Genomic DNA, 20,151 nt, shown 5'->3' with positions numbered 1-20,151 from the left:
CCCAGGTCATGTTCAAATTCATAGTTGGGCACAGATTGTACCACCCTGAAGTGGTGTGTTTAGCCACAAGTCCTTGTTAACGACCAGTCTTGCCCTGAACTATCCAGGGACAAGCATTTTCCTCACCCTCAAACATCAGAGAGCCCAGTGGGGGCAGTAACTATACTAGAACACAGATTCCACCTGCACCATTGAGAGGAGCTCTAGGAAGGCTAGATGGGAGGGGTGCCAAGGCCTTGTACATTCAGTACCATGATCATAACGTCCACTGTGGGCATGATGGTGCAATAGTTGTTTGTCCCAGGTCCTCACTTGGCCACAAGGTAGAGAAGGCCTTTTCCCCTTTAGCTGCAGTTCCCATCACTCAGGTACTCCCTTCCTGTTTTCCCCTCAGTGCGTGCTTTCCACCGGGGGACTCTGAGCTTCCACATGCAGCCTCCTCAGTAGCATGCCTTGCTCCAAACCTCCTACAGGCTCAGAAAGCCCAGGCTGGGCCCTAGAGGCTTCCTTAAGCATGTATGTCTCTTTCCCCTTCATCTACACCCGTCTGTCATACTCCCTGTAACCTGTGGTTGCCCGCTGGTTCCACTGCTCTCTGAACCACTCGCTCTTTGATCCCTCAGAATCCTAACACTTTCTCCAGAGCCTCCATCAGTAGCTCTTCTCCCTTGAGATACGGCCACCTCTGGGAGGCACTTAGAGCAGCAGCAGCAGCCTGCCACACTTGACCCCTGCTCACCACATGGCCACTGTGGCCCCATCCTCAGTCCTACTTCACTTGCGTTGAAGAAGTCGTCTCTGCATGTGCTATGCATTGCCACAGAGTCAGGAGGAGCATGGATGTCTCCTGGCTATAACCTCCCACCTAGGATGGTTATCTGCATCCTTAGTAGGAGGGAGGGAGGCACATAGAAAGCTCTATGCTCTCAGGTCTCACCACTGGAGCTTCCTCCCACCTATACCATCCTTTCTAGTCCCCGTACCCCCAATTTCTCAGCAGAAGCCCCACCATTCTTACTTGGTTTGAGGAGCTGCTCCAAGGGCCTAGGTGATGATGAATGCGAAAAGTATTACCGAGCAACACCGGGGCTCAGTGGAGCTGTTTAAAAATGCATTCTGCCATGTAAATTTCTGCTCCATCAATCCTTATGACATGTCAAACATTGCTATTGTTTCCTGAACAAATTGTGCCTGGTGCCCTTCTCTGCAGATCTGTGCACGGGAGCAGAACTGCACTCGACGCCTGCTAAGTCGCTGGGACCCAGTGCCACCTGCAAGGTAGCCTGGCAGCTGGGCCTGCTGGGCTTCAGAGCTGAAGGCCCCTGTGCACACGGTCAGGGAGTCTGGATGTGTGCGCGTGACTAGAGTGCAGGTGTTGGGTGAGGAGTGACTGTGCATGTGCCTACAGGCATGCTGGGAGAGATGTCCAGGTGGCTGCAAGAGGCAGGGAGGGGATATAGGGACCAATGGGAAACACTTGAGACTAAAGAGGAGTGTGTTTAATCTGTGTGGCGCTATGTTAGTAACCTGGGAGCTCTCTGTCTGCTGCAGACAGACAGGAAAAAAAAAAAAAAGAGAGATTTCTGGAACTATATACAAGGGAAAGGCAGGATACTGGGAAGAGGGTCTGTTTGAGACCCAGAGAGAGACAGAGCGGGAGGGAGAGAGAAACGGTGTATGTATAAAGACTTAGGGAGATGCAGAAAGGGAAAAGTCATAGTGAGGGATGGCTTTTAGGCTAACAAAAAGGGGCTGAGGTGTTGGCTTGGGTACAGATGAGAGGCTTGTCCCATCAGTAAAAGAGTCAGCGTGGGAGAATGGGGAAATAGAAGGATCCAGAGGGTCCTAGAAACCTACAAGAAGAACATCATGATGCACGGATCTGGGTCCAGGAGTCCTGCTCAAACTATGGCACCAGCCAAGGACAATACAGGCAGTAAACTTTGAACTCCTACCCAGATCTAGCTGATGGACAGGACATTCTCCACCGTTGAGTGGAGAGTGGGGTCTGAATTTCATGCGAACTCTGGTGCCCCATTTTTTACCATGTCCCCTTGATGGGGAGGCCTGGTGGCACTCAGGAAGGATAGCAGGTTACCAAGAAGAGACTTGATACCCTGTGAGCATATATAGGGGGAGGAGGTCCCCCTCAGTCGCAGACATAGGGGACGGGAGTAGGGGGAAAGCAGGAGGGAGGGAGGAATGGGAGGATACAAGGGATGGGCTAACAATTGAGATGTAATATAAATAAATTAATAAAATATTTTTTTAAAAAGTCAGCTATCAGAGTGCAACATCCTGGAGGGGCGGGGCTGTGTTTAGAAGGAGGCCCAGAGCATGGCCATCTAGGGCTGGTGACATCAGGTGGGAGTCAGTGGAGTTTATGGCTCAGTAATAGCAGATAAATATTAACAAGGCCAATTAAGGTCCCATAGGGAGGTACAGGGACAACTGTGTGGGGATGTGTGCGAGGAAAGGGTACTGGCGAAGCAGGTATCCTGGGCTAGGACACTTGCTGCAAAGCAGACTACCGGAAGTGGGCGAAAAAGATTCTTCACGAAGACTAGCTGGGTAAGAGGGTACTACCGGGGAGCACATGGGAGGACCTGCTGCCAGTTGGCATAGGGAGTCCCTTGGAATCTCTGTAGGATACTGGGCTTAATGTGAGTCCTAGACCTATAGGCACAAGGAGGCCTGTTTACTGAGGGGTGGGTAGGTCAGAGAGTACCTGTTCTCACCAGGATGCCCCAACCCTCATCACAGACGTCGTGGTTGACTACACAATATCCCCTCCCTTCAGATTGGGCCTAAAACACCACATAGATCATACTCAAGCTTGAGCAGAGCTATGGGGCCTTCTTTGGAAGTCAGTGGAAGGCACCTCTTTTTTTTTGTTGTTGTTTGGTTGGTTGGTTGGTTGGTTGGTTTGGTTTGGTTTGGTTTGGTTTGGTTTTTCGAGACAGGATTTCTCTTTGTTATCTTAGTCTTCCTGGACTCGCTTTGTAGACCAGGCTGGCCTCGAACTCACAACGATCCACCTGCCTCTGCCTCCCGAGTACTGGGATTAAAGGCTTGCACCACCATGCCCAGCTGGAAGGCACCTCTTGAGGAGTCCTAGGGCCCTGGCTGAGGTGCTGTGTCTTAGAAGAGCAAAACCCATGCTATACAAGCTGTCTCCTCTCAGTCAAGGCTGGAGGGACACCCGTGCAGGAGCAGAGCTACTGAGACCATAGGAGAACCCTGCCTGTAGGGGCCACCTGGCTCCTCTAGATGAGAAACACCAGACTCCCTCCCTCTGTTTGCAGGAGGAACAGGAAGGCACATGGTTAGACGCTCAGGCTTTGGCTGCCGCCTTCATATTCCAGCACTGTGGCTGTGTGACCTTGGACAAGCTAACTGACCTCACAGAGCCCAAGGTCCCCCCCTTTATCTGTAGAATGGGGGTCCCACAGAGATATTGAGAAGATGGAATGAAAGCGTAGAAAATCTTTGTGGAATCTGTGGCCTCTACTGAAATGCTCAAAGCAAAAAACAAAAAACAAAAAAAACAAGACATACCGCCCCTCCCATCAATGCACCAAGCAGAGACGTAATTTTGACTAGTCTGGGGACCATCCCCTCCCCCTCTCCAGGCTCTCCAGGCTCTCCGCTCACCTTGTCTTACCCTTTGGAATTTTCTCCCTGTGTGTATTTATTTTTTTTTTTTCCCTTTCCGTCCACAGCATAAAATTACACTTGTGCTGGCACTGTCCATCACGAAAATAAGCACTGTGGCCACAGTCATGAGGCGCAGATGCGGAATGCACTTCGCCAGGAAAGCAGTGCAGGGCAAGGTTAAGGGGATGCCTCAGAAACCAGGAGCCCCGGCAGCTCAGCCTAGCATGACTCCATACGGGGAGGCATGTGAGGCAGAGGCTGACCACAGTGGCAGGTGCCGACCACATGACTAGGAACTGACTGACCATGGGGACAAGAGCTGTCTACAGGCCAGGCACTAAACCCAGGGCAAACGCTGACCAAAAGGGCGAGGTGCTGACCATGGGGGCAGAAGCCAACCAAGAGGCTATGAGCTGGCCAGGGAGACAGGTGATTCTGACCCACCTTCATTCTTCCTAGTCTGTGGAGGGCCCAGTAGGGGAAGTAAAGATGTCCTGAGTCCCCAGGCCTGGGTCCCCTGCTATGCACAGCCAGTAATTGTCCTACAAACACCAGGCACCTGACTACAGAACCTTCTGCAGTTCAAATCAGCCTCACCAACCTACCCTCCCACCCAGAACCCATTCTCCACTGTATTTCCTCGTGCCTCTAGCCACTGTCTGTGTTCTGCTGCCTAGCTAGTTCCTTCTCAACCATCTAGCTCCCTATTCCAATTGTCCCCCTTTCAAAGAGGACTTGATACATTGGTTCCTGGCACATTGGAAAAGCTATGAGGAATTGGCTGAGTAGTAAGAGAAGGCAGGCAGGTACTGTGGGCAAACCTCCAGGTAGAACAGCCATCCTCCATCTGTCCCTCATGTCCACTGGGCCCTGCCTGCAGTACCCACCCCACCCCACCCCCACAAAGAGTCATTCAGCCTCCAGGCTGTAACCAGTTGGTCTTTAAAAGCAGTCAGAATTTGAGGTGCTTCATGAACCCCAGGTTGCCCCGATCAATCTGCATGGCTCCTTTGGCCACAGGAGTATCTATCTGCTCATGGCCGCAGGTAGCAACAAATTGGAACTGAGCTTCTCCTTCACCGGGAGGGAAGTGGGGGCTTGTGAGTAATTTTCAGGACCCCAGATTGTACCATGCGTTCTGAGAGAGATGTGACAAAAGACTCCTGACCAAGGCCAGTGAATGTTCAGAGAGCTCACTAAGGGAAGGGGCATCTTGGGTGGGTCCTAATGGGTAGGTAAGAGTTTGGGAGGAAGTGATGGAGTAATGTGAGAAGAGGAGAGTTTGGGATGCATCCGGGAAGATGTGGCTAGAGGAATGAAAGGCTGTGGCTGGCCTCAGCATCAAGATGCTGTTCTAGATTAGTTCATCAAGTAACAAGGAGCCATTGAAGGTCCTTTTTTGTTTGTTTGTTTTTTAACAGAGGACAGTAATTTTTAAAAATGATTTTATTTGTATGTGTGTGTGTGTATGTGTGTGTGTGTATATATATATATATATATATAGTGTGTGTGTGAGTGTGTGTGTGTGCGTGTGTTGTGTTGTGTGTGCAGGTGCCTATGGAGGCTAGAAGCTGGCATCAGACTCCCTGGAACTGGAGTTATAAGCCTGATGTGGGTGCTGGAAACCAAACTCAGGTCCTTTGGAAGAGCCTTGTGTTGTGCATGGGACTCAAAGGCTTTGCCAACAGAGTGAGGCCATACATTGTGCCAAAGGGCTAGCATATTGGACTTCTGCTCCATCACTACACAAGGCAGTGCACGTTGAGTTGCCAGGGGAGCCATGCTCGTTGCCCGGCAGCAAGCTTCTTGAAGCACTTGCTAGTGCCCCTAAATCCTGAGCCATCTCTCTCGTCTCTTTAGAGGATAGTCACTTTGGCCATCAGATTTTGTATCTTGCCCCTGGGACCCATCAAGAATCTTGACCCACTAGTGAAATGTACTACGTACATATGTGCCAACCCAGCAATAGAGGAGAAACAAGATGGTGTAGTGGCCGCTACACTAGTACCAGAAGCGGGAGCTGGATAATAGGTGAGGGGTTTACCTAGAACCCAGGGTTGCCTGGGTAGCTGCGAGGGGGGTGAGTGTATGATCCGAGACACCTGTGTGACCAACTGTGCCACCTCCCCACCACCCCTGCAGCCACCTGCCTGACCTGGAGGCCCCGGGAGTCTCCTGCAGGACACCCATGTACTCACTTCTAGACTCTGCTTGAGTCTGGACGGGAAGTTTATGCTCTATCTAAAGGCCTTTAACCATGCCCTTCTGTGAGCTGAGAAGGCCTTTGACCACACCCTTCTGTAAGTTGTGGTCTGTGTGTCACTTGATATGGCAATGGGTTTCAGGTAGCTGTTGTGAGAGTCTGGCAAAGGAGATGGCTTATTGGGTGCCAGAGCAGATGGAGCTGGGCAGGATGGAGCAGGACCAGCAGCTGCCCAGTTGCACAGGGTGGCAGATGGGCAGTTGGGCTGGATATCTAGCTCCAAGGGTAGCGCTCAGGGGTCCTGTGTCCCTCAAGGCACCAAATGGGTTTAAATGGGGATGTGAAGACAGGTAGCTAAGCATTATGGAACTTGTGTTTCCTCATTGGTAAACGTTGCTTTTCCACAATAGAGACCAAAATACCTGACAGAACAAGTTAAGGGAGGCAGGAGCTGTTTCAACTCATCACTTCCGTGGGTTCACCCCATAGTCATTTGGTCTCCTGCCCTTCGGCAGAACATCGTGGTGACAGGAATGTGTGATGGATGCCATCCTTCAGTACTTGAAGAATGCACACAAGAACATGGCAAGAAAGGGCCAGATGCAATGCACTCCGAGGAACCGTCCCCACTGCCCTACCTCCTCCATCTAGGCTACAGCACCCAAGGTTTCTAGTACCATCCAAAATACCATCCCCACTGGGGACCAAGCCTTCAATGTGGGGACATTCATATTGAAGCCATAATGGGGGATGGGTTATAAGTGCATGGTAGGGATGTGGTAACAATTACAGAGACTCATGGGGCTGAGAGGATGACTCGGCCAGTGCTGTGCACAAGCATGGGGATCTGAGTTCGATTCCCAGCACCCCCATTTAAAAACTGAGTGTGGTGGCTCAGTGCTGGGAGGCAGTGACAGAAGGATCCATCCTGGGGCTCGCTGCTAGCCAGCCTCGCCTGGTCCCAGTGAGAGACCCTTTCTCAAGCAAGGTGGATAGTTCCTGAGGAAGAATTCCTGAGAATGACTTCTGGTCTCTACACACAGATGTGCATATGCACATATTCCAAGAACTCACACACATACATACATATAAACATACAAATGCATATATACATCCAGACAGACAGACATGCATGTTCACATACTCCACAAATACACACATATACACATACAGACAAACATTTATACAAACATTTATACAGACAGACACAGATATGCATGAGCACATAAGTCACAAACATATACACATAAATATATATTTACTTATGTATACATATACACATATACATATGCACACATGCATGCTCATGCACACATACTCCTACATGTGCACATATGTACACAATATATACACATGCACATATATGTGCACACATGTACATATATACACACACATAAATATACACAAACACATGTGTGCATATACACACAGATGCATATACATGTACATATGCACACACACAGATACCCATACTCCTACATATGCACACATATACACAATATCACAAACATGTGCACATACACACATATATACACACATGAACATATATACACATACTCACAGACACACACACAGACTCATATCTTATTCTGCACCATGCAGATGGGCACAGATGTAGTTACAGACAGACACACAAGTACCTCTCCAGACCCCAGGTAGGCTTCAAGTAAATCTGTCAACTTGTCTCCATCCTGCATTAGGGGCTCCCAAGCTAAAGGGGTTGTATGTTAAAGCATTAAGCAAGACTGGGTTCAAGGCAGGCAGGAGCAGGTGAGACAGGCCAGACAAGGGCCCTAAGATTGGCACAGAGCAGCACAGCCTACTCTGTCCTGCAAGTTGTGGTCCAGCCTGAACTGGAGGTGGCTGCACAAGCCGCAGGGGCTACCCTAGCCCTCCCCCATCTGACAGGGCACAGAATTCTCGACCTCATCTTGGCTTCGTGCAGCCAAAAAATGAAAGCGGGCCCACGCCTTGGTGCTGGGCCTCCGTATTTCACACAGTCATTGGATGGTGACACCAAAGGGCTCACGAATGTCCCCTTGTCATCATCGGTGGCCTGAGCAGGCAGTGAGAGGCCCCTAGGGACCAATCAGACTCTTTGAAAGCTACACTGAGTCCAGCCTACCCAGGGAAGGAGGATGGGCCGTGGGGGAAAGGTCAGTGTGTACATTAAGATGGTCTCAGCTGTTCCCCGGGGGCTCACCAGTGGACTCGCCTGGACCTCAGCTGTTCGAGGCCCAAACTCCAGAGTGAAGGGACTAGCACAGAGAGGCTCAGCTGTTCTTCCTGACTCAGCAGTCCACATGCAATTCTGTGAGGCTCCTAGGAGTGAAGGACAAGTCCCCAGACCTACATGGATGCTTCTCCCAAGGCAAGGATGTATGTGTGGCTGCTGAGTCCCTTTTGCTCTTCTCCTCCCTGGGTGGCTCCCCTCCCTTCCCTTGCCTTTCAAAACCTTCTGTATTAGTCAGGGGAACAGAGCCAATAGACTAAATATGTATTGAAGGTCAGTTTATTAGATCGGCTTACATGGCAAGGTCTAGGTTTTCCAACAATGGCCATTGTACATGGTGAACGGCCATTGTCTACAAGGCTGCTTAGTCTACAAGGCTGGGTGCCTCAGCAGTCCCAACTAGCACTGAAGGTCTAGAGGATTCCTGGAGAGTTTCTGATATTCAGTCTACTTGGAAGCCCAAAGATGCTGGGTTCTTATATCAGTGAGAAACCAGCAGCAGCAGCAGCAGCAGCAACATTAAAGTGGAGGAACTTGCCAGCAAGAGTGAAGCCATACAGGCAAAATTGAGGTTTCCTTCTTCCACCTCCTTTTATGTGGGGGCGCTACCTACATCTAGCATGTCTTCCTACTTCAAATAACCAGCTAAGAAAATCCCTCACATGTGCCCAGCCGCCTGTCTTTTTTATTACAAATCCACTCATGCTGGCAAACATAATTAACCATACTTCTTCCTCTCCTTTCTCTTTGTTTCCCTTCCTACATTCCTTTTCTTATTAGATGTTGCCCATTCATTTCTAGGCACCGGAAAACACCTGTCCCTACTGTGTGTCAGGTACTATGCCAGCCAGAGCTCAGCAGGTGGAGGCCCAGCTCTGTAGCATCACCAGCCCTTTTCTCAAACAGAAGGGCATGCTGTTTGGTCTCATGAGAGACCACTAGCCTGGATCTTGGGTCTCTACCTGACTCTGACCTCCACCAAAGGACTCTATGACATGGCACCAGTTTTTCCTCAGACACAGAAACAGTGCTGATACCTAATGATGCCCTGAATGCTGGTTTGCCCATGGGACTCATGGGTAGAAGGAATGAAATCTTCCCAATCCTCCGTTCTCTTCCATCCTTTGAAGGGAAGAGCAAAGGCATCACCAGGGGAGCTGGTGTTGCCTCTCGCCTGGATTATTCAGGCTCCTTTCCTTCTAGAACAGTCCTCCTCTTGGGTTAGAGGAGGCCACGCAGAAGCCAGGGACCATGTGATACAAAGTGAGCTTTGTTCTGTTTCGAGCTGTGAGCCTTGGGTGAACTATGGACCTTTGTGGTGTCTCAGTTTCCCCATATGTCATTTGGGTTTGTTATAAGAATAGCAGCTCTGTGTGGGGGAGGTAATAAGTCACTGGTAATGGGTGATTGTCGTGAGGAATGGCTCAGGCAGAGGAGGCCACCAGGGAGTCAATGCACTCATCCGGCACACACTGAGAAGCTTAACCCAGCTCTGAGCCTGGCTGGGGTCATGGTGGAGAACAAGAGTCTGTCTGCACACAGGCTCTAGGACCATCGCTGTGGGGACATTGGGTGGAAACCGGGTGCGAGAGGCAGTGCCCTAAAAGCAGGCAGCCTGGAGCCCTCAGAAATGGCATCTTTATGAATAGCCACATTTTCTGGTTAACTAAGGTCTTAATTCTCTGGGTATAAACATATTTTTCATTTCATTCATTTGGGATAGAAATATATTATTCATCTATCTGCCTTCCGGAACTAGATATACCGAACACGCATTAGCTTCTCATGAAAATTCAGGTTTATTATAAAGAACGTAGAATTTAATAGATTTCATAGAATCTGGGAGCTTTAAAAAAGAACCTCAGAAAATATTGAGCAGAAAGGCATTAAAACGTATTTTTAGCCGCAGTCTCTATTCACATGCAATCTTCGAGAGGAGCCTGAGAATAAAGTGAGCCCCAAGGTCGGCCCAGGCCTTTCCCAGCTGGCACCTGGGGGCAAGCCATAGCTATCCAGACCCAAAGCTTCAGCCTAGGAAGGACCCAGAGTTCACGTCTAGGAAAGGGCCCTGTGTGGGCAGACTGCCACATATGCAAGGCAGAAGAAAGGAAAGAAAGGAACTGAGGGCGTTCTTTAGCCTGCATTGTGAATCACAGCCCTGTCCAGAGTGAAGCAGAAGCCATAAGCCCCATCCCCCAAAGCCTTCCAGAAGGACCGTGCTCTCCAGCGTACCCTGACAGCTGTCTGTGGCCATTGGCCACGCTTGCTGGACAGTGTGGCAATTTGCTTGGGCCACAGGAGGCATATAGAAGTGACACAGGTTGCCCAAGGCCCTTTCCTGGCCTGCCAGTGACAATCTCATCTTTTACCACTACAGGCAACAGACAATGACGTGGGAACTTTTGGGGAAGTCAACTACTTCTTCAGTGATGACCCTGACAGGTGAGTTCCTGCCTCATGCCCCTTGGCGGCAGTCGCCTGTGACTCAAAGCCCAGCCAAACTGCTCTGTGTCCCCGGAAGCTCCAGAGATTGGAACTACGGAGCAGTGATTCCCACCTTTCCTAAAGCTGCGAGCCTTTAATACAGCTCCTCATGTTGTGGTGGCCCCCAACCATAAGATTATTTTTGTTACTACTTCATAACTGTAATTTTGCTCCTTATAATGAGTCATAATGTAAATATCTGTGAGATGCAGGATAGCTGGTATGTGACCCCACCCACCCAAGGGGGTCACGACCCACAGGTTGAGAAGCACTGCTCTAGTGTGAGATTATTTGTCCCACTCTCACTGGAATAAGTGGGAGGAGCCCCTGAGCTCTGTGGTACAGGATTTCTCTGGACATAGATTTGAGAGTGGAGAAGCAGGCACCTATGAAGCTCAGAAGTTCTAACACTGCTACTTCTGACAGCAGCATCCACAGAGAACATCTGCGGCCTGACTGTGCACCAGGCTATTTGTCAAACATTCGCCATGTATTAGCTTGGGTTCTGGATCACCCATTGCTACTGATAGGGAACTCAGTCCCCCAACACTCTGTCATCACTTCCATCTGACAGGAAATTCCAGCTTGGAGAAGCTGAATTCCTTACAAAATTCACACAGCCGGTAGACAATGGGGCCTGGCCTCTGTACGTGGCCTTTACTGCCAGCATGCAGCAGTTACTAGGTGGATTACTTACTTGTCTCGCTGTGTGTGTGACCTGTGCTACCCTGCACATAGTGGCAATGTAGTCCTTGGCTAAAGTTAATTGAGCCCTGACTTCTATACCCATGTGCAAACAAATACACCTGCGCAGGCGCTCATCCACAGCTTTGACCCTGGCGTCCTCTCCCTCCTTCCTACCCGACACAGGTTCTCGCTGGACAAGGACACAGGGCTCATCATACTGATAGCCCGGCTGGACTATGAACTTATCCAGCGTTTCACCTTGACTGTCATTGCTCGGGATGGAGGTGGTGAGGAGACCACAGGCCGGGTCCGGATCAACGTTCTGGATGTCAATGACAATGTGCCCACCTTCCAGAAGGATGCCTATGTGGGGGCTCTGAGGGAGAACGAGCCGTCTGTCACGCAGCTGGTGCGGCTCAGGGTAAGGCCTGGGAGCCCTGTGCTTGCTATCTCGTTCTCTGAGTTCTTTCAGGAGGTGCTAAAGCGCCATCTACATGCCTGGGGCTCCTCTAAGCATCACCTTCTGCCCCTGGAGACCCAGAAAGGACACATTCAGAGTGTCTACCTCAATCCAGATGGCATGTCATTTAGTATAAAGACATCCTCATGTCCCTTACAAGGCCAAAGAGAGGGTGGGGTAGCAGTCCCTTTGCAAGGCCACCATCGGAGCATCAGAGGGGCTGCTAAGTGGGCTCGTTAGGAAAGGACTTGCCATTCAAATACAAGGATGTGAATTCAGTCCTGAGCACCCTGTAAAAGCTGACTCACACCTCGATTCCCAGTGTTGCAGGGGGGTTTGGACAGGTGAAACAGGAAGACCCTTGGTAGCCAATTGACAAGGTCCAACTTTAATGAGAGAGACCCTCTCTCAAAATATTAAGCAAAGAACAAGAAAGACACCTGATATCAACCTCTGGCCTCCGTGCACACTCACACAGGTGCACATATGTGTGCACACACACTTGAGCATGGACACACACATATAGAGTAGCCACAGAGACCACCAAAGGGAAAGCAGGAGAGAGATGGACAGGGAAGACAGCCCGTGGGTAGAGAGTAGGGCTCACCTGAGTTGGAGGCTCTGTTCTTTCCATGTTTTCCTGAAGCCAGTCCCTAGTGTACGGCAATGATCTCTAACCAGAGACTTCACGTCCCCCCTCCTCTTCTCCATCCTCATGCCCAAAGTGACAGGACCCAGGGCCTCTCCCTGGGCCTTGCTTCTGAAATAAACAGCAATGGAGGCAAGAGTGAAGGGTAGGCATGGGGTGCATAAAAGATGGGGCTGTGTGCCACCGAGCCTGGCACGGTTTCACCTAAAGCCCCCTCCCCTTCCCTTTGGCTTTGCCCCAGGTACACCCAGCATGCTCAGAAGCACTGGAGGCTCTTTAGGGTCAGAGACACTCTGGAAAGAGGTTGATTCATCCTCCACAGTCAAAGGAGGAAGGATCCCTGGCCCCTTCCCAAATGCCCGCTTAATTCCATGCTTACGTGCTACATGCGTTTAATAGGGACCTGCTATGCACCAAGCTAGGTATGCTGTGGCACTCAGGAGCCATAGGACCCTGCACATGTGAGGCTGACAGACTAATCGACAGGACCAGTTAATAAGAAACCACAGTGCTCATGAGGGCACTAGCCGGATACACAAGGGCCTCTGTCTTGGTCTGTTTTGTTACTAGAGTGCAATGGCTATGGCTGCATACTTTATAATGAAAACAAAGCAGAGGGGTGGGAGGGGGGGCATGGTGTCTAATCAGTTTGTCCTCTGATTATGGCCCCTTGGCTCCCTCACAGTGTTGTAGACAGCATCACACAGCTAGATAGGAAGCAAGGCAGATACAAGGTCGGACGTGCTTTTTTTTATAGTAACTTGATCTTAAGGAAACTGACCAGGGTCCCCTCCAAATCGACATTAACCCATGCTGGTGGCAGAACCTCCAGTTGACCAAAACCACCTCCCACTAGGCCCCACCCCTTAAAAGTTCTACTTCCTCTTACTATCACACTCCTGGGGACCAAGCCATCAGCATATAGACCTTCAGGGACAAACTGATACCCAACCATAGCAGGCTTATCTCTGGGGAGGCATCTCTATCCTGAGGGGTCAAGGTCTGGGACAGAGAATATGGGATACTGACGTGCCAGGTATCATCTGGGGGACCCAGCCCCGCTTTCCAGGCCTCCAACCTGGCATCTCCACTTTCCAGCCCACCTCTGTGCCCACACATGGAGGGAACAGAGTTTTTTTTGGAGGAGAACCAGAAAATGGGTTCCTGTAGAGGAACAAGAGGGTCCCTGAGGTCCTGGGCCAGGAGATGACCTGAGCTACATCATCTAACAAAGAGCTGAGAGGAGCTGAGCTGCCTCATCACCACCCTCACCTGTCCCCAGGCATTTGGTGGGCTCACCAGGCCCTGTCTGCCCTGTTCCTTGCAGGCAACAGATGAAGACTCCCCTCCCAACAACCAGATTACTTACAGTATCGTCAATGCATCCGCCTTCGGCACCTACTTTGACATCAGCGTGTATGAAGGCTATGGAGGTACGAGTGGGCCGGGGCGGAGGGCCCAGCTGGGTAGAGGTTTGGTGACACCCTCACAGTCATTGCCCTTTCTTGGGGTTAGGGTACCCTCTATCTCCCATACTCCCTACCCTTTTCTGGAAGCTTCAGGGACCCCTGTGGCCAGATGTCATATCTCCCCAAGGCCAATAGCTATCTCCCACCAGCCAGAACCTTTCTCTAGGTCTTAGGCCCATAGCCAGCCATGCAGGTACAACTAGAAGCCTGAGGTGACTAGAGTACATGGAGGAGGCTGGCTGGCTGAGCCTCACTGTCCATTGGGCAGGTCTGTGTGTCTGCCCCCCAGCCTTCTCTGGCTGCAGCCTTTTCTTGAGGGTATAGCCTCCATCTAAAGAAATGGTGGAAGAACCCTTCCCCAGCACCCATGTTCTGTAGAGTTCAAAGGAATGATGGCCAAGTCACCTTGTTAACCACGATAGTGGCCAGTTGGTGGGGTCAGCACAGAGCCAGGCACTGGCAGTCACTAAACCGAGTGAAAGGCCCAGGAGGCTTACCGCACTGCCTCTGCCCAAGGGAAGTGTTGCAACTGGGTGGCTGAACTCTGCTTACTAACATCCTTGCTCCTGCTGTTCCAGTGATCAGTGTGAGCCGCCCACTGGATTACGAACAGATACCCAATGGGCTGATATACCTAACAGTGATGGCCAAGGATGCTGGCAACCCGCCTCTCTACAGCACCGTCCCTGTCACCATTGAGGTGTTTGTAAGTATCCGGGTCACTAGCCTTACTCTTCCAGGATGAGGGGCAGTGAGTGCTTCTGAGAGTACCAGAGGCCTCACCTCAGTCTCGTGGTAAAGGGCTGTGTCCCCACTACAAAAACTGTCCCAAATCCTGCTCCCAGAACATTGTACCATTGCTTCAGCTGCCAAGCCACCTGCCTGCATGGCCAGAGAGACCTAGAGCCCTGGAGCTCAGTGAGAGATGAATGGCCCTGCTTTGGTTCCATGTGACGCCTTAGAGTACCCTCTGGAAAGCAGGGCTGAGGCGAGAAAAAGGGAGCTAGCAGAGGACCCCTTTCTCAGGAGCCACATTCCTTTGAGTCCCTCTTTGTACTTCTCCTTTTTTTTTTCTTTCTCCCTCTGGTCCTCTGAAGATAGAAAGGGGCCTGAACGCAGCCCGCTGCCTGTCTGACATGAATATCAAACACACCTTAGTGCTTTCCTGTCTGAAATTATCAGCCCTTGAATCCATCTCCACACTGGCTCATTTGCCATGTGCCGCTCCCCCAGCCACGGCGTGGCCGGATCGGAATGACACAGAGCGTGGCCTGACAGCAGAGCCCACAGGTCTTTTTCTCCTGGGACCTCCACACACACCTGAGCACATACTGGCATGCCCCCTCCCTGTTTGCAGCAGAAGGTGAATGAATGTCAGTGGGAGTTAGCACAGTCAGGGCTCTGGAGGATTAAATCACACTGTCAGCTGGGACATACTCGGGCGCATGGAACGCAAGCTCAAGAAAGTCCCCAGAGCAGGCTTGCAGCTGGCCTTCCTGTCATAGCCAGCTCCAAGCAGTCTTCTGGGGCAGCCCCACACTAATCCTCTAATTAGCCTGAGGCTGGGACCAGCTTCCAAGCAGACAAGTCTTCATCAGGACAAGAGACTCCTACTAGGGTGGTTCCTGAGGAAGCTCCCAGGAGGCAATGGGAGTAGGACACTAGGATGGCAGGCAGGAAAAGATGGCAGAGATAGAAGAGGTCGGGAGATGTTCAGAGAGTCAGGACTTTGCTCCAGAGAATGGCCAAGGAACAGGAGACCCATGGGAGTCCCAAAACACTGACCTATCTTGAACCCACCACCTCCTCCTGCCTTAAACCCATCAGGGTAGCACCAAAGAGCCAGAAGATGCCCCAGTAGTAATGACCTTGCCTAGTGCTCATCACGTGGCCTGATGCTAGCCATGCCTCCCAGCCTAGCCTCTGTTTCCCCATCCTGATCACAACCCCTGCCCTCCTCAGAACCTTGACTCACCCAGGCCTTCCTCCTACCCGCCACGCCCTGCTGTGCATTCAGTGTGCAAAGAGAAGTGATGCTGGTGTTGTGCCCCCAAAGTGATGAGGGGTGAAAGAGGAGCTGGGCTCTTCCTGGGCTTCTTCCTGGGCTCGTGGGGCTTAGAAACTGCCTCTATTACCCACTAGCTGTGTGTTCTGGGCTTCTTGCCTATCTGAGCCTCAGTTTTCTCATCTGCAGGCGGGGACAATCACGGTGCCTGCTCTTGCGTTACCACGTTACCACGAGAAGGGCTTGAGACCGCCCAGGCAGCCCCTGGCATGTTGCCCATTATCACAGATGACAGGACAGCCAACAACAACACGCCCCCAGCTGTTATGCAAATGAGAGCTCTTGAGGGGCTGGGGGAGGGGCTGACTGAGCAGGACTCTCTAGGTTTGGGGACAGGGAACTAGGAAGGGTAAGGGTGGGAGGGTGGTCTAGTTTCATTCTAGTGCTATGATAAAACACTCTGAACAAAAGCAACCCTCCTTGGGGAGGAGAGGGTTTATTTGGCTTATACTTCCAGGTCACAGTTAACCCCCAAGAGGAAGTCAGGGCAGGAACTTAAACTGGGAACTTGTCCCCTGGCTCACTTATGGTTCATGCTCAGCCAGCTTTCTTTCACGGGCCAGGTCACCTGCCTAGGATTGATGCTGGCTGCTGTGAGCTGGGTCCTCCCCATAGCAAACACCCAGCAAGACAGTCCCTTGGACGGCCGGCCAGTCTATTTATTGACTGAGACTCCACCAGATGACTCTAGGCTGTGTCAAGGTGACTTTTGACACTCACTACGACTGAGGGTGGGAGGTAGGGAGGCAGGTTGAAGTGGTCCAAACTGGCCTAGGCAGGCACTATCAGCCATAGGGAAACTAAAATTCACTGGGCTCCACCATGAAGCCAGCGGCTTCCTGTGTCACAGCCCTTGATAGAGGAAGCTGAGGTCTGTGGAGAAAAAGGAGAAGGGGAGACACTCCACGTGGGGGTTGAGTGCAGACTTCACCACTCTCCAGTTAGGTAAGCTAGTGAGCCCCCCATGGAACAGAAAAGCCCCCATTTTCACACTCCCCTGGCACTGTCAGCAGAGCCCTCAGGGGTTTGCACTTCCCTTGAGCCTACCCCAGCCATCTGGCAGCAGGAGCAGCGGGCAACAAAGACAGGTGCCACTGTGGCTCTGAGAGAACACCCCGCTCGGCTCGCAAGCAGGGCGTTTGGACAGCATAGTCACTCGTGTCTAAGGACCGCACTTGAAAAGGTCACCGCCTTCGGGTTGATTTTGCACGTGGGTGATTTTTAAGTAGCTGTCACTCTGCTAAGCTGCCTCCTCCCTTGGCTAAAAAGATTTTCTCTTGCCTGGAAAAAAAAAAAAAAAAAAAAACCAACACAGAAACAGCTTTCATTGAATAATTGGCGGAGGTCTTCCCATGCAGGCGTGAGGAGAGGTGATAGAGCACCTTCGGGCTTGGGCAAAGAGGAGCAGGTGAGAGGGGCCAGGTGATTCCTTTTCATCCGCCGCTTGTTGGTTTTTAATAAAGAAGTCAAACTCGGTTTGTAGATTTCACATTAGGGGACAATAAGCTTTTATAGAGGGAGCCACTGAATTAGAACTAATAGCGAGTGCAGCGCCAGAATCCGGGGAAATATCACCGCTAATAAGTTTCTGCCTCGTGCTCTGTGGCTGACATTCTCCGTGTTGCTTCGTGCAGCCAAGCAGAAGTCTCAATGTGGATACCCAAAGCACTTGAGCCCATGCCACCAGGAGCCTGGGTGAGGCTCCGGGAGAGCCCCGAGGCTCCCAGTTCCTTGGGAAGAGAGTGAACCTGTACACTAGACAGGGTAGGAAACATCTTTGGGAAGAATTGGAGCAGTTGATTCTGGGAACTCACCCTGCAGCAGGCTGGGGTTGTCTTCAGCTCCAAGGACCAGGTAGCGTTCTGTCATCCCTCTCCTGCTGCCTCATGCCAAAGAAACTGTAGCAAAAAGAGCTCAGCAAGTGCAGGCTCTGTCCCCTGGAAGAGTCCCCAGTTCCCTGCATTCCAGGACTTAGTAGTGGGGACCCACTGAACACTGTCATATGGGAAGATGGGAAGAGCACTCAGCCAGCTCTGAGCTCCTCCTCGCTGCTCTATTGGGCTGAGGAGAGGGGAGCAGAGAGCCAAGGGAACTAGAGAGTCTTCCGTGAAGAGGGCAACTGGGAGGAATTCTTGGTGAGCGATTGCAGAAGTTGGCCATGGTGAGAGTCCCAGAGGCAGGGAAGGCTTGCTTCTCTGATGGAAGAGTTTAGGGAGCTGTGGGCTGCACCTGGCACTGGTTCCCCAAAACACAGGGCTCATCCCTACCTGGTTCAGCCTTTCAGCCAGGCTTCCCACTCCCATCTCTAAGTGCTACAGGCTGGGCCAGAGGAAGAAACACTCTAGAACTGGCAGGTACCAGGCTGTGGGATAAGTTGCACAAAGGATGAGAAATTAGTGCTTATGTGTGATCAGGCTGTCTGGCTAACCCCGTCTCCAGCCAGTCCAGGGCTGGAGCCTAGACTCCTAACCACCACCGCCGGCTCCTGCACACTTCTCTATCTTTGGTTTTAGACGTGCCTTTGTCACTCGCTTTTTAAAATAATTTATTCATTTTTATGTGCATTGATGCTTTGCCTGCGTGTATGTCTGTGTGAGGGTGCCAGGTCCTCTGGAACTGGAGGTACAGACAGTTGTTGTAAGTGCTGGGAATTGAATCTGGGTCCTCCGGAAAAGCAGCCAGTGCCTTTTTTTTTTTTTAATAGATTTATTTGTTTATTATATATATATATATATATATATATATATATATATATATATATATATATATATATATATATGTGTGTGTTTTTACCTGCCTATTCCCCTGCATGCCAGAAGAGGGCACCAGATCTCATTCTAGATGGTTGTGAACCATCATGTAGTTGCTGGGAATTGAACTCAGGACCTCTGGAAGAGCAGACAATGCTCTTAACCTCTGAGCCATCTCCCCAGCCCCACAGCCAGTGCTCTTAACCACTGAGCCATCTCTCTAGCCCTCTTCCTCACTTTTTAATTAATTTTTAACATCTTATGTGAATGGGTGTCTAGCCTACATGGATATCTATGCACCACATGTGTGCCTAGTACCTACAGAGGGCAGAAAAGGTCATCAGATTGCCAGGAACTGAAGTTATAGATAGTTGTGGGTGCTGGGAATTGAACCGGGGTCCTCTGGAAGAACAGCCAGTGCTCTTGACCACTAAGCCATCTCTCCAGCCCTCTCTCTTCATTTTACCAGAGCTCCTAGAACTTTTCACTGTGTCTTAACTTTGCTGGGAGGGAAGGTCAAATGGACACTGCATGGGAGCAAAAGAACTAAGGACCTAGGCTTCTGGTGTAAGCTGGGGTGCAGCTGGAAAGTGGAGTGGGGAAGTGGGGGCATGGGGCTAGGAGCTGTAGACGAGCTGACTGCTGTCTTATTCAGTGTCTGTCTCTAGATCTCATATTATTCCTATCCAACCCTTGCACATTTCCCCAATGACTGTCCTACCATCCCTCAACTTGGCCTGACAGAGGCACTCCTGGCTTTCATAATACCCTAGCCACTGATGATTCATAGAGGCCAGAAGCCCTCAGGGCCACTGTTCCCGAAGTGTCCCCCTTGGATCCCGCCTTGGCTAGTTGGCGAGTCCCTTCCCAGCACACTGACCTGTGCCTCCCTTTCAGGATGAGAATGACAACCCGCCCACCTTCAGCAAGCCTGCCTACTTCGTTTCTGTGGTGGAGAACATCATGGCAGGTACCTGGGGCGGGGCGGGGGGCGTAGAATAGACACAAACAGGTAACTGCAGCCTTGGGGCATACAGCGTTCTGTCAGCTTCCTAGACATCCATGACAAATCAGCGGGGTCTTTAGGGATATCTGGCTATGGTCACTACTGTGTGCAGAACCCACTCCCTGGTTGGACACTGGGTCATGTTCACCTGCAGCCAGTCCAGTGGGGGGAGAATAATCAGAGGTGATTAATTACACAGTCTTGATTGAAGCACATGGCGTGTGGTGAGTTCTGAGACTCGGTACCGTGAGGCAGGTGCCAGGAGCCATGACTTCTGGCGGGGGATAGCTTTGAAGAGTGGTCTGGAAGGGTATTCCTCGATAGGCCTGAGAATGTGAGCCAGCACCACAAGTTCCATGTGTGGGTGGTTCCTGTGCTCAGGGCAGGCTGCCAACTTCACCCTCACCTTCAAGCTGGCCTCCGAGGTTATGCATATTGCAGAGACTTCTGAGCCGTGGTGTAGAGTAAGGGACCATGAGTATCTAGCA

At 51.1% G+C, this 20,151-nt stretch overlaps 1 protein-coding gene across 1 annotated transcript in view; it reads left to right on the top strand.

Moving 5' to 3' along the window:
* The window catches only part of Cdh23 (cadherin related 23), a 373,665-nt gene that overhangs the window by 222,556 nt on the left and 130,958 nt on the right, over positions 1–20,151 (top strand). The window contains exons 12-16 of the mRNA XM_051152488.1: positions 10,471–10,535; positions 11,448–11,685; positions 13,701–13,806; positions 14,421–14,548; positions 19,555–19,627. Of these exons, the coding sequence (XP_051008445.1) occupies positions 10,471–10,535; positions 11,448–11,685; positions 13,701–13,806; positions 14,421–14,548; positions 19,555–19,627 (610 nt within the window). The remainder of the gene's footprint in view (positions 1–10,470; positions 10,536–11,447; positions 11,686–13,700; positions 13,807–14,420; positions 14,549–19,554; positions 19,628–20,151) is intronic.

Source organism: Acomys russatus, chromosome 11 (assembly GCF_903995435.1).
Source record: "Acomys russatus chromosome 11, mAcoRus1.1, whole genome shotgun sequence".
Lineage (NCBI taxonomy): Eukaryota > Metazoa > Chordata > Mammalia > Rodentia > Muridae > Acomys > Acomys russatus.
The sequence above is the reverse complement of the archived record's forward strand: the minus strand, read 5'-3'. Positions and strand labels throughout refer to the sequence as shown.